Here is a 14219-nt window from a genome sequence, read left to right as displayed (position 1 = left end):
AGCATCAAAAATCACACACATGTTCAGTTCTGATGGCCTCCCCACTGTTGCTATGTGACATTATATTTGTAACCATGCAGATTTTACCATCGATGTGCTCCCTTTTTCTGTTGTGTTCCTATTTTCAATTTACTGTTTGCATATATATGTGCAAACCAATAAAAATTGTTAATATGAAATAAAAAAAAATCACACACACATATAAATACCCTTCTTATATCTACAATGTCTTTTTTATTGGTGAAGAAGAGCATTTATTTACTGTATGTGTGTGGTATTTGATGCTATTTTTATTCAATATTTGACATTTAGAAAGATATTTTATATTTATTTAAAGTTTAACTAAAGGAATTTTCTTTTAGTTTTGGATAGGATGGAGAGGTTTTAGAACACCTATTAGGTTTTTATTGCTGTCTGTTCCCATCAGGGAGATTCACTCTATTTACCATTATCATTTAAAGTGAGAAAATATCAAAAATGTTGGCTTGTCCCCAGAAAAGTAATAGAGAGGACATTTTCCAATGGGGACACTAGTTCTCTGACCTGGTGGGACCCCAAGGGATTCCATTAATTTGCAGGCATTTCCTCTCACTTCCTGTTTTGGCAGTGGGATAGGAAGTGAAGGGAAATCTCCCACAGATGGCAAAAAAACAGGGGTTCTAACCCTCCATTACTCTATCTAAAATGAAAAAGAAAGTTTTGCCTTTAGTTACACTTTCAAGGAGTCTTTCTTAACCTTTTCAACACAGAGGAACCATTGAAATAACTTTCCAGTCTCAGAAGACCCCTGCTATTAATTTCTATATCTACAACTCATAATACGTTAGTGTGATGATCACTGGGAAGAATGTTCCTAACACTTGTGGTCACTGGGAAGAATTACCCCTTTATAGATAGCTAAAAAGATCAGCTATGTCAGTGGGAACTTATCAAAAGATATGTCTAAAATAATTGTGAAAAATTTAAATCCCCACTACATAAGATATACAGTGTGTTCATGTTTGGAGTGATTGGGAGTATTTTTGCAGCAAGTGATGTATATGCTTGTGTATACATACAAAAAAAAGTTTCTGAAAATCTGCCGAAATAACGAGAAATTAGAAAGATTTTATTACATGTAATGGGGTGGATTTACTAGAGGCGCATATAAGTGTGCAGTTTGCATGTGAAGTTGCTCCAGAGCTTAGAAAATGAGGGGGAGCTCTTCTGACTTCCATCATCCAATAATGTGCAAGCAAACACTATTTTTTTTCCCTTGCATGTGATTGGGTATTCTTTGTAACGTGAAGCTTTACCTCATTTACTAAGCTCTGGAGCAACTTGCAAAGTGCACAGTCTATTTGTTCTAAAGTAGAACTGTAGGCAAAACTTTTTTTCTCATTTTGGATAGCGTAAGCCCTGGTTCACATCTGTGAGGTCGTGCAGGCCGTGATTTGTATGGGCACAAGAGCCAATTCATTTGAATGGACTCCCATGCCCCAGGACATGCAGGGAAGAAGTCTTTCCACTACTTTGGAAATCGCAGCCCATACACAGAAACTGAGGTTCCCAGTATGGTTGCGATTTCCAGTGCGGGCGGTGAGCCATTAGAATTAATAGCACCCTTTGTGTGGGTGGTGCAGCTGCAGGCATTTGTGCAGGTCCCACAGTGGCACCACATGCACAGATGTGAACCGAGGGTAAGGGAGTGTTATAAGCCCTGTAAGGAAGTTTTTTTGTTTACCATCTGTGTCTCAGATTTACCTTCGTGAAAGACTTATTCAGCCCCGTAAGGTGTATACATGTTATTTGCCTCTAACTGGGGCTACAAATCTCAGTAAGTGCAATACCTACCTCTGGCTCATAAGTGCCGTATTCTCGTCTCCTATGGATTAGGGTTATAGAAGTTAAAGTGCATTCTTCACTCATTGCTAATTGGATCAAATTATATCACTGTGATGGCCAACCTTTGCTGAACTGTTAGATTGATACTTTTTTCTTCCTTTTGTGATACTTGTGTTTGGCACTATATTATGTGTTTCATGGTTCATTTTATGATGATGTACTTTGGGTTGCACACATTGTTTCTTTGATAGAGTTGAGTCATTTGCACCATCCATCATCTTATTATCATTTCACTGTTAGGTGTTGCATTTGCCCTACCATATATTTGTTAGGAGTTTGCAAATATCCCTGTGGGTTGCCTCACTACTGGTTTGTGCAGACTTCGATAGTTACTTTGAGTCTATATATGGACAATCTTTGCTGAACCTTTGATGGACACTTTTTTCTTACTTTTGTGATACTTGAGTTTAGCACTATTTTATGTGTTTCATGATGTATTTTATGACAGGTCATTTTGGATTGCAAACATCGTTTCTATTTATATAGCTGAGCTATTTGCTCTAATCCATCACTTTATTATCATTATTTTAAAACTGATAAATATTACACTACTTCTTTTACCTAGCCAATGTAAAGCCTTCAACTCTAGGACACGTAAGTTAAAAAGCTTTATACAGCACATGCCTTCATGAAGTTTCCAGAAACATATGTACAAAATTAAAAGAAAACACACAGCATGTAGAAAGGGGGCATCTGCAGAGGCACTTTAGCTGACCTTATTCCATATGAACTCCCCTAAGAAATTGTTAGCAAAGATTTAGAGGTCATTCACACCAGCATATTGCAGTAATGTGCAGTAATGCAGTATATACATGTTGGTGCTTTGGAGACCCTGCTCTAAAAAGTTAATTTTTAATGGACTGTCTAACTCAGCACATAAAAATGTATGCTTTGTAGCACAGTGGGTCATGATGTGATCCAGCCCGTAGATGTATGCACTTCTAATGTGGTTGTAAAATGGCAAGTGGTTCTAAAATGCCTTTCTAAGATTCTAAAAACTGAAATTTGACGGCTGTTGGCAAAAAGCTGTATCTGCAAGACTGAATGGATTAAAGGAAGAACTTAATTTACTATGCTATAATTCAACTTTTAATTTTGCCAGCAAGGTCTACAAATATTACCAGTTATTTTTCACAGACGCCAACAACTGGGAGTATACTTCCAGTTATTGTAATATGTCGTTTCTCTCTATAATAGATTTAATCTATGTAGATTGGGAATCAAACCTGCCCAATCAAAAAGATTTTGGCTGAGAACTGATATAACCTAAATTGATTTATCAGTTTTGTGAGCACCTAACACATGCAATGAAAAGCACATGAAATAGAAAAATACAAAACTTCAGATCAATGTGTAGGTTAGTCTAGACTCCACATGAGGCAGATTGTTGAGGTCAGCCTTCCGCTAGTGCCTGGAATACATCAGAATTGCAACTGTTCTGTCAAACCTCAGAAACCTGCAACGGCTTTCTATAAAATGCAGATATGGGAGGGGCAGTAACGCAGGCTATATCTACAGGTCACCATTACACACTTTAACATCATAGAGGTTGGCTCAAGTGGCCTCTAGATTCACAATATCTCTAGGCAATGTACAGTTGTGTTCAAAATAATAGCAGTGTGTTGAAAAAAGTGAATAAAGCTCAAAGTCCTTCTAATTGCTTTTATTTCCATACACACAAATGCATTGGGAACACTACACATTCTATTCCAAATAAAACCATGAAGAAAAATATATCAAATTTGTGTTGTTCCTCTAAACAAATTGAAGAAAAGTGAATATTAGACTGTTCAAAAAAATAGCAGTTTTGTATTCTTCTTTACAAACTCAAACATTCACTATATAAACTGAAAAATGTTTGAAGATTTTGCTTTCCTTTGAATCACTTAATGAATATTTAGTTGTATAAGCACTGTTTCTGAGAACTGCTGTACATCTGTGTTGCATGGAGTCAACCAACTTCTGGCACCTGTGAACAGGTATTCCAGTCCAGGATGATTGGACTACAGTTCTTCTCTATTTCTTGGTTTTGCCTCAGAAACTGCATTTTTGATGTCACCCCACAAGTTTTCTATTGGATTAAGATCCGGGGATTGGGCTGGCCACTCCATAACGTCAATCTTGCTGGTCTGGAACCAAGATGTTGCACGTTTACTGTTGTGTTTGGAGTCATTGTCTTGTTGGAACACCCATTTCAAGGGCATTTCCTCTTCAGCATAAGACAGCATGACCTCTTCAAGTATTCTGATGTATTCAAACTGATCCATGATCCCTGGTATGCCACAAATAGGCCCAACACCGTAGTATGAGAAACATCCCCATATCATGATGCTTGAACAACCATGCTTCACTGTCTTCACAGTGTACTGTGGCTTGAATTCAGTGTTTGGGGGTCATCTGACAAACTGCCCCTGGCCACTAGACCCAAAAAGAACAATCTTACTTTCATCAGTCCACAAAATGTTGTGCCATTTCTCTTTAGGCCAGTCAATGTGCTTTTTGGCAAATTGTAACCTCTTCATCACGTCTTTTTTCAACAGTGGGACTTTGCGGGGGCTTCTTGCAGATAGCTTGGCTTCATATAGGCGTCTTCTAATTGTAACAGTACTCACAGGTAACTTTAGACCTTCTTTGATCTTCCTGGAGCTGATTGTTGGCTGAGTCCTTGCCATTTTGGCTATTCTTCTATCCATTCGAATGGTAGTTTTTCGCTTTCTTCCACGTCTTTCAGGTTTTGGTTGCCATTTTAAAGCATTTGTGATCATTTTAGCTGAGCAGCCTATCATTTTCTGCACTTCTTTATATGTTTTCCCCTCTCCAATCAACTTTTTAATCAAGGTACGCTGTTCTTCTGAACAATGTCTGGAACGACCCATTTTCCTCAGAATTTCAGAGAGAAATGCACTGTAACCAGTATGTACAACATTTTCTGCCTTCCTTCCTTAAATAAGGGCAGTAATTCTACTACACCTGCTAGTAAATTATTTGCCATTTAAAAATATAATTTCTACCAAAAACAGTGATTGATCAGGTTAGTGATGTCTGACTGCTATTATTTTGAACACAACTGTACAAGGGGGTGCTGCAACCCTGAGTGGCCAGTTCACTTCAGCAACTGGAAGACCCAAAAGTTTTTTTCCATCACAGTGCCCTCCCTTGTACAGGCCAACTACTCCTCTACCACAGAAGCCTTTAGCAGTCTCAATCACTTTTCACTCCAGTATGGTGCAGACAAAAAATGCCCAGCTGGGTTCAAGTTGCATTTTAACAGCTTTATTTCAACATAACTTGTCAGCAAACAATATCATAAGGAAGCATTTCCAATATGGTGGCTTAAGACAAGTATAAAAAAAAATTCTTTAACTTCTAGTACTCAGGTGCTCACGGTGACATGAGTGCTTAGTCAGTCCCTTAAAAGGTGAAACTTTTGTCATGCCTGCCCCCAAATTAATCTTTGCTACTAGGGGTAAAATCCTTCCCAACATTAAAACTCACAGCACTCTGCATTCCCTGACCTGGCCCAGCCAGGGTTCTCCTGCTTTTCCCAAAAGGTGAAAGCCCTCACAGAGAGGTTGCTAGAAGGAATTCTGTACTCTTCTCCCCTTAAAAGGCCCCAGTTCATCAGGAAGCAGGCCTGCTCCTCAGATGTGCAAAAATGGCCATCACTTCTTGCAGGAATCCTGTGTTTTACTAAGCACAGGCTTCCCTAAGATGGCCAACCAGAATCCACTGCAGATGAAAATTTGGTTCTCTGCAGGGTTCCCTGTATTGCCCATAGTACAGCAGCAGTCATGTGATTGAACTGTTCTCTATACATCAAGCAAGCCCCAAGACACAATCCTGCCATGTGTCCCTTGGTGGTGTACTTTGAGGAAGCAGTTTGTGGTGAAAGTAGTCACCACCAACCCTCCTTTAACACCCTGCTACAAAAGCACAGGTTCACAGTCTCCTTTCAGACAAAATTTTGTCTATTTTTTTTGTTTTGAAATAAGTCGAATGTATTACTGATTGTGCCCTCTAGGGGATATTTCCCATGCTTTTGTCTCTTGTCAAAATAAAATGAGGGGAAATCTCAAACAAAAGATTTCCCAGCACACTTACCAGCCAGCCTGCAAAACAACCAAATTATCGTGTCTAACAGTTTACATTAAAATACAGAGAGTTTTGCTTTCACACATTTGCAAATATATGCATAAGCTGCAGTGCCCACATCAAGTGACCTCTGTATATACTGCTGTCCCAAATCTATAATTTTCAGAGCCTCCATAGTGGAAGCACATATATCAATGGATAGGGTGAGGTTAGCTGTGCCTGGAGGGAGCCCACCCCTCTTTAAAGACACAGGGATGCATATGACACCAAGCAATAGTGCAATGGCAGCAAAGGCATCCAGTGTGTCCCTGCACCCAATTCAATGAACTGTACAAAAAATGGCAACCACCGCAACCTATAACTAGCCTTTACAGCAAGGTGCACATGGAAAAACACAATGGAAAAGCAAACAAACAAAAGACTTCCAAGCACACTTATCTGCCAGCCTGCAAATCAACTGAATTGCCCTGTCTAACAGTCTACGTTAAAAATCAGCTAAGGGATACAGGGCGCCTTCCTGGTCGGCAGAACTCAGTGATTTCTACTAGCGGCTACAACCGCAGCCAGTAAGCACATGTGAAAAATCAGACAGGCTGGTTGTACCCAAGTTGATCTCATGCTTGGATCAAATCTTGGCTGGTCCCTGCTGAACCGACTGAGATTTGATCCAAGTAGAGCTGGCTTTAGTATTGTCAGCCAGCAACAAGAAGTGCTCTCCCGGTAAGAAACTTTGTAAGAGAGCCACAAACTTTTATATGCTTAAGAAAGCTGTATACAGCGGGAAATCATACCATACACGCTGAAGAACAGATTTTAGGTTTACATCCACTTTAAGGAACTTGGTGACTGAACATATTTATGGTCAGTATCAGTCAGTAAACAACTGGGTTTCGAAGTCAGCCTACTTAATATCTCATCAATATATACTAGCTTTACAGTTGTTTCTAAAACTACCTTAGGACTTATTAATGACACCTTTGTGTCTAGCTGCACATATCCATGTGAACATTGCTGAAATTCCTATATATAAAATATAACAGATGTACTTACCAATGGTGGTGAAAAAAAAGACTGTTTGGAAAGTTGGAGCCATCCTTTTCAGTTTGACATGTGCACTGCTATAGCACTTCAACTTTCATACACTGTCATGAATTACCCTTCTTATATGAGAGATTAGTGGGCGAGTGCGTAAACTCATTGTCCTTGATCCTTGGTATCTGTAAATAGACACTTTTTTTTTAACACAAAAACTTTTCTCTGGAAATGCATACTCAGGTCTAACCTTAGATTGCTCATGATAACCAGTGCTAACAGAAACAGCAGACTAATTTTGCTGATCCCCTCTTGAGAAAGCTATGTGCCTGACTATCGTGCTGATTCAGTAATTTCATTACTTGCTGACTACCTGCCCCAGGGCACATATTTAACCATAGCTGATCTGTTTACATATATAAATACATTACAGTGTCAAAATCAGTCTTATATTAATAAAATAAATAAATAAAATAAATTAAATTCATCAGTGTTAACCATAAATCCCCTGTGTTTAATTCCTCCGTGCACATGAAGCAATAGCGAATCAACTTACATATACAGTTGTATTCAAAATAATAGCAGTCAGACATCACTAACCTGATCAATCACTGTTTTTGGTAGAAATTATATTTCTACATGACACATAATTTACTAGCAGGTGTAATAGAGTAATAGAAATCCAACAGACCCAACAGTCATGACATGCATGCTGCTGATTCTGTGTAATTGAATCACTAATTGAAAGGGGCATGTTCAAAATAATAGCAGTGTGGAGTTCTATTAGTGAGGTCATTCTTTCTTTGAAAAACAGGTGGCAATTATTGCCCTTATTTAAGGAAGGAAGGCAGCAAATGTTGTACATGCTGGTTACAATTGCATTTCTCTCTGAAATTCTGAGAAAAATGGGTCGTTCCAGACATTGTTCAGAAGAACAGCGTACCTTGATTAAAAAGTTGATTGGAGAGGGGAAAACATATAAAGAAGTACAGAAAATGATAGGCTGCTCAGCTAAAATGATCGCAAATGCTTTAAAATGGCAACCAAAACCTGAAAGACGTGGAAGAAAACGAAAAACTACCATTCGAATGGATAGAAGAATAGCCAAAATGGCAAGGACTCAGCCAACAATCAGCTCCAGGAAGATCAAAAGAAGGTCTAAAGTTACCTGTGAGTACTGTTACAATTAGAAGACGCCTATGTGAAGCCAAGCCATCTGCAAGAATCCCCAGCAAAGTTCCACTGTTGAAAAAAACGACATGTGCTGAAGAGGTTACAATTTGCCAAAGAGCACATTGACTGGTCTAAAGAGACATTTTGTGGACTGGTGAAAGTAAGATTGTTCTTTTTGGGTCTAGTGGTCGGAGACAGTTTGTCAGACGACCCCCAAACACTGAATTCAAGCCTACAGTACACTGTGAAGACAGTGAAGCATGGTTGCGCAAGCATCATGATATGGGGATGTTTCTCATACTACGGTGTTGGGCCTATTTATCGCATACCAGGGATCATGGATCAGTTTGAATACATCAGAATACTTGAAGAGGTCATGCTGCCTTATGCTGAAGAGGAAATGCCCTTGAAATGGGTGTTCCAACAAGACAACGACCCCAAACACAACAGTAAACGTGCAACATCTTGGTTCCAGACCAACAAGATTGACGTTATGGAGTGGCCCGCCCAATCCCCTGATCTTAATCCAATAGAAAACTTGTGGGGTGACATCAAAAATGCAGTTTCTGAGGCAAAACCAAGAAATAGAGAAGAACTGTGGAATGTAGTCCAATCATCCTGGGCTGGAATACCTGTTCACAGGTGCCAGAAGTTGGTTGACTCCATGCAACACAGATGTACAGTGTAATTAAGTGATTCAAAGGAAAGCAAAATCTTCAAACATTTTTCAGTTTATATAGTGAATGTTTGAGTTTGTAAAGAAGAATACAAACACTGCTATTTTTTTGAGCAGTCTAATATTCACTCTTCAATTTTTTTAGAGGAACAACACAAATTTGATATATTTTTCATCATGTTTTGATTTGGAATAGAATGTGTAGTGTTCCCAATGCATTTGTGTGTATGGAAATAAAAGCTATTAGAAGGATTTTGAGCTTTATTCACTTTTTTCAACACACTGCTATTATTTTGAACATAACTGTACATATAAGTGATTAAATAAATACATTTTTAAAAATCCCTTGCACAAACTCCAGTGCTTATAAACATACTGTAAATCAGTTAACAAATCAATTCTCATATACAGTTATGATCAATATAATAGCAGTGTGTTGAAAAAAAGTGAATAAAGCTCAAAATCCTTCTAATAGCTTTTATTTCCATACATTTCTTTTTTACATTTTTTTTTTTTAATATTATTATTTATGTTTTTTTAACATACTGTCACCCTAGCAGTACAGTGTCACCATGGTGGCACTGTACTACTTGTGGGGGGTGATGAAGATTTTTTTGTTTACACTGATTGCTTTTACACCCATAAAGGCTGTAAAAGCAATCATTTCTCCTTCTCTTTGGCTGCATTCTTGCAGCCATTGAGAAATACTATGTGAAGTGACATCTTGCTTACTACTCTGCATGTGATTACTGATTGGCCAATCAGTGATCACATGATCAGAACCTTGCACAGAGGTCTCGTCTGACGATCGGTGTTCCACTGTGTCCGGAGGACACAGCGGGCACTGGATCGCAGTGCTGCACGCTCCCAGGGAGCGCGCACAAGCAGGGTGCGGGGAGGCCGTTTATAAACGACCACCCAACCCTGCACTGCCACCATCCGGCCGTTTATATACAAGGTTAAGGTATTCATTTTCCAAAAAATTGTGACAAAAAATTACAACTTCAAAAAAACTCACCATGCCTCTTACTAAATACCTTGGGCAGTCTCCTTACTAATAAGGGGTCATTTTGGGGGTATTTGTACTGTCCTGGCATTTTTTTTATTTGGCACACCACTATTTCAACTAATAACTGCGCGGTCATGCAATGCTGTACCCAAACAAAATTTATGTCCTTTTTTTCACACAAATAGAGATTTCTTTTGGTGGTATTTGATTGCCGCTGGGTTTTTAATGTTTTCTGCTATAGACAAAAAAAGACCAAACATTTTGAAAAAAAACTATATTCTTTTCATTTTGGTTCTAAAAAATATATAGTAAACTCAAAGTTAGTCATAAATTTAGGCCAAAATGTATTCTCCCACATGTCTTTGGTAAAAAAAAAAATCCCAATACATGTATATTAATTGTTTTATGTGAAAGTTATAGCGTCTACAAACTATGGTATAGCTACTGGAATTAACGCCATTGTTTGCTATACGGTACTGCGCTAGTTTAACTGACAATTGCGTGGTCATGCAATGCTGTACATAAATGAAATGTATGTCATTTTTTTCCTACAAATAGAGCTTTCTTTTGGTGGTATTTGATCAGCTCTGGGTTTTTCATTTTTTACGCTTTAAACAAAAAAAGACCGAAAATTAAAAAAAAACACAATATTTTAGGCCAAAATGTATTTTGCTACATGTCTTTGGTAAACAAAATTTCAGTAAGTGTATATTAAATGGTTTGTGTGAAATCTATAGCGTCAACAAACTATGGTATGGATACTGGAATTTACATAGCTTTTACTTTCTGACTGCCCATCACATTTCTTGAGGTGCTAAAATGCCAAGGTAGTACAAACACCCCCAAATGACCCCTTTTTGGAATGTAGACACCCTAAGCTATCTGCTGAGAGGCATGTTGAGTCCATTTATTTTTTTCCACAAGTTTTTGGAATATGATAATAATTTTTTTTTTTACACAAAGTTGTCATTTAAATGGTATATTGCTCACACATGGCATGGGTATATTTGGAATTACACCCCAAAATATATTCAACTACTTTTCCTGAATATGGGGATACCACATGTGTGAGACTTTTTGGCAGCCTAGTCGCATACAGAAACCTGAAATCCTAAGACCACTTTGAAAGCCTTATGGTGCGTAAATTTCTCATTTCACTTCCTCATTACCTATCACAGTTTCGGAGGCTCTGAAATTCCAGGATAGCACATACCAATACTGGGGCAACACTTGTGCATGCCTTTGCATCCATGTGTGAGGGGGGCAGGATGCTTTTTTTACATTTTATTTTATTTAGATTTTTTTATTATTTTTACACTGTCCCTTTCTCTTTTTTTTTTTTGATCACTCTTATTGTTATCACAGGGAATCTAAATGCCCCCTGTGATAGCAATAGCCAGTGACAGATATTCTATTTTGAGAAACCTGGAGTCTCTTAGACTCGAGACATCTCCTCTCCCCTTAAATCATCTGATCTCACCAAGATTGGTGTGATCAGGTGTTTTCCCAATTTAAAAATGGCGCTGTTTATATCCAGCAAAACTGAAGTGATAAAATGCTCATAGCTTCCGGTTTCTTAGACTATGGAGATAATTGGCCCCATTCTGGTCTCCAATCAGCTCTATGGTCCGGGACTCTTGGACTCTCTGTGAAAGTCGTGGAAGGCAGCGGGAGGGGGTCATCTCCTCCGGCTGCTTATAAAAGCAATCCTGCGGTTAATTAGCCACTAGGATTGCTTTTACATGAAAGACAATCACCAGTTGAAAAACATTATACCAGGATGATGCCTGCAGCTGGCCAGGCATCATCCTAGTATACACTCAATTCCAGTGATGTACCATTCCTTCTTGGGCATACAAACACCGCTCAAAAAAATTAAAGTCAATTAAACTTCTGGGATATTGATTTGGTCAGTTAAGAAGCAGCGGGGGTTGTCAAGCAGTTTTAGCAGCTTTGGTGTTAATGAAATTAACAACAGGTGCACTAGATGGGCAATAGTGAGACAACCCTCAAAACAGGAATGGTTTTACAGGTGGAGGCCAATTACATCTTTTTCCCCACTCATCTTTTCTTTTTTTGCATTTGGCTAGAGTCACTACTGGTAGCATGAGGTGATACCTGGACCCTACAGAGGTTGCACAGACAGCTCAACTCCGCCAGGATAGCACATCAATACATGCCATTGCCAGAAGGTTTGCTGTGTCTCCCAGCACAGTCTCAAGAGCATGGAGGGGATTGCAGGAGACAGGCAGTTACTCTAGGAAAGCTGGACAGGGCCATAGAAGGTCCTTAACCCATCAGCAGGACCGGTATCTGCTTCTTTGTGCAAGGAGGAACAGGATGAGCACTGCCAGAGCCCTACAAAATGACCTCCAGCAGGCCACTGGTGTGAATGTCTATGACCAAACAATCAGAAACAGACTTCATGAGGGTGGCCTGAGGGCCCGACGTCCTCTAGTAGGCCCTGTGCTCACTGCCTGGCACCGCAGAGTTCGATTGGCATTTGCCATTGAACACCAGAATTGGCAAGTCCACCACTGGCGCCCTGTGCTTATCACAGATGAGTGCAGGTTCACCCTGAGCACATGTGACGGACGTGAAAAGGGTCTGGAAAAGCCACGGAGAATGTTATGCTGCCTGTAACATTGTTCAGCATGACTGTTTTGGTGGTGGGTCTGTGATGGTCTGGGGATGCATATCCATGGAGCGGCGCACAGATCTCTACAGGCTAGACAATGGCATCCAGACTGCCATCAGGTATCGGGATGAAATCCTTGGACCCATTGTCAGACCCTATGCTGGTGCAGTGGGTCCTGGGTTCCTCCTTGTGCACGACAATGCCTGGCCTCATGTGATGAGAGTATGCAGGCAGTTTCTGGAGGATGAAGGAATTGATACCACTGAATGGCCCCCACACTCGCCTGACTTAAATCCAATAGAACACCTCTGGGATATCATGTTTCGGTCTATCCAGCACCGCCAGGTTGCACTTAAGACTATCCAGGAGCTCAGTGATGCCCTGGTCCAGATCTTGGAGGAAATACCCCAGGACACCATCCATCATCTCATTAGGAACATGCCCCGACATTGCATACAAGCACGTGGGGGCCATACAAACTACTGAGTACCCTTTTGAGTTACTGCAATGAAATTTCAGCAAAATGGACTAGCCTGCTGCATAATTTTTTCACTTTGATTTTCAGGGTGTCTTTGAATTCAGTCCTCTGTAGGTTGATAATTTTTATTTCCATCAAACGATCAATCAATCCTTATGTTTCTAACACATTACCCAGTCCATATCAGTATAGATATCCAGCATGATATTTTTCCCTATTGAGATCTGATTTGTTTTCAAAGTGTTCCTTTAATTTTTTGGAGCAGTGCAGTGTGCAGCCTGTGGGCTGAATGAAAAAAAGAGAAGAATCTCTGCCAGAAAAAGTGTGTGGTATGCCCACCATTAGAATATACCGCCCTGCATCCACAGACTTCTAATGGTGGGCATAAATGAAATGTTCTTTTCTTTGTTAAGCTTGTGTGCTGAATGAAAACAAAAAAAAACCTAACAGATTCCTCTATTCACATCGATTGATGTGGATGAAGAAATCTCTACCCCAAATTTTTTTTAAAAATATATGCCGAAGCATAGGGGTGATCCACCCACTGGCCACCCCAGGCCCCTATACTTGAACATATATGTTCTTTTTTAATTGCAGATGAAAAATCTCATCCAACAGTGCTGCACACACTATTTTCTGAGAGCAAGACCCTTGTTCTATCAGAGTAAACAGATCGGTGCTGCAGCTGAATGGCATTCCTGAAAAGAAAACAGCAATGGTTAACAATAAAACAGTAACTCAAGAAAACGACAACTATATTTTTCTTTCTTTTTTTAAACTGTAACAAGCAGATATTAGGTCTCTCAAAATGTGATACCCAGTTTCCAAACTACCTAACATTTTTGAGACCCTGTGTATATATGTACCCTGGACTATGCCATGCTATACCTTATACTAATACTCCAATAGTGTATAGAAGCGATGGAAGCAGTCCTTGAGACCAGGTTGGCCAGGACAGGAGGGACAAAAAAAGCGGTTGTCACGCCTAATTCCATGTCTGCTACGGACATAACATGGGGGTGACTTTTGGGTTGGGGTACCAGAAATGGCATCAGGAAAATGCCTCTCATGCAGCCGGCTACCTGCATCTGGTTTGAGGGTTTCGGCCACAGCAGCTTCTGGATACGAAAGGCCGTGATGATCTCTTCCTGGAATTTTAGGAAGGATCCACTTCTTCCAGTTGCTTTGTAAAGTACAAAAGTGTTGTACAGAGCCAATTGAAAAAAACATACAGACA

At 39.6% G+C, this 14219-nt stretch overlaps 1 protein-coding gene across 1 annotated transcript in view; it reads right to left on the bottom strand.

The window, feature by feature from the left end:
* The window catches only part of LOC149467710 (uncharacterized), a 249499-nt gene extending 242336 nt beyond the window's left edge, over nucleotides 1-7163 (bottom strand). Inside the window, exon 1 of the mRNA XM_089671215.1 lies at nucleotides 7027-7163. Within this exon, the coding sequence (XP_089527341.1) occupies nucleotides 7027-7069 (43 nt within the window). The 5' untranslated portion in view covers nucleotides 7070-7163. The remainder of the gene's footprint in view (nucleotides 1-7026) is intronic.
* Between the last annotated feature and the right edge of the window lie 7056 nt (nucleotides 7164-14219).

Source organism: Staurois parvus, unplaced genomic scaffold, assembly GCF_062004578.1.
Source record: "Staurois parvus isolate SC_StPar_1 unplaced genomic scaffold, SC_StPar_1.0 ptg000102l, whole genome shotgun sequence".
Taxonomy (NCBI): Eukaryota; Metazoa; Chordata; class Amphibia; order Anura; family Ranidae; genus Staurois; species Staurois parvus.
Note: the sequence above shows the minus strand (reverse complement) of the source record. Positions and strands in the feature narration are given on the sequence as shown.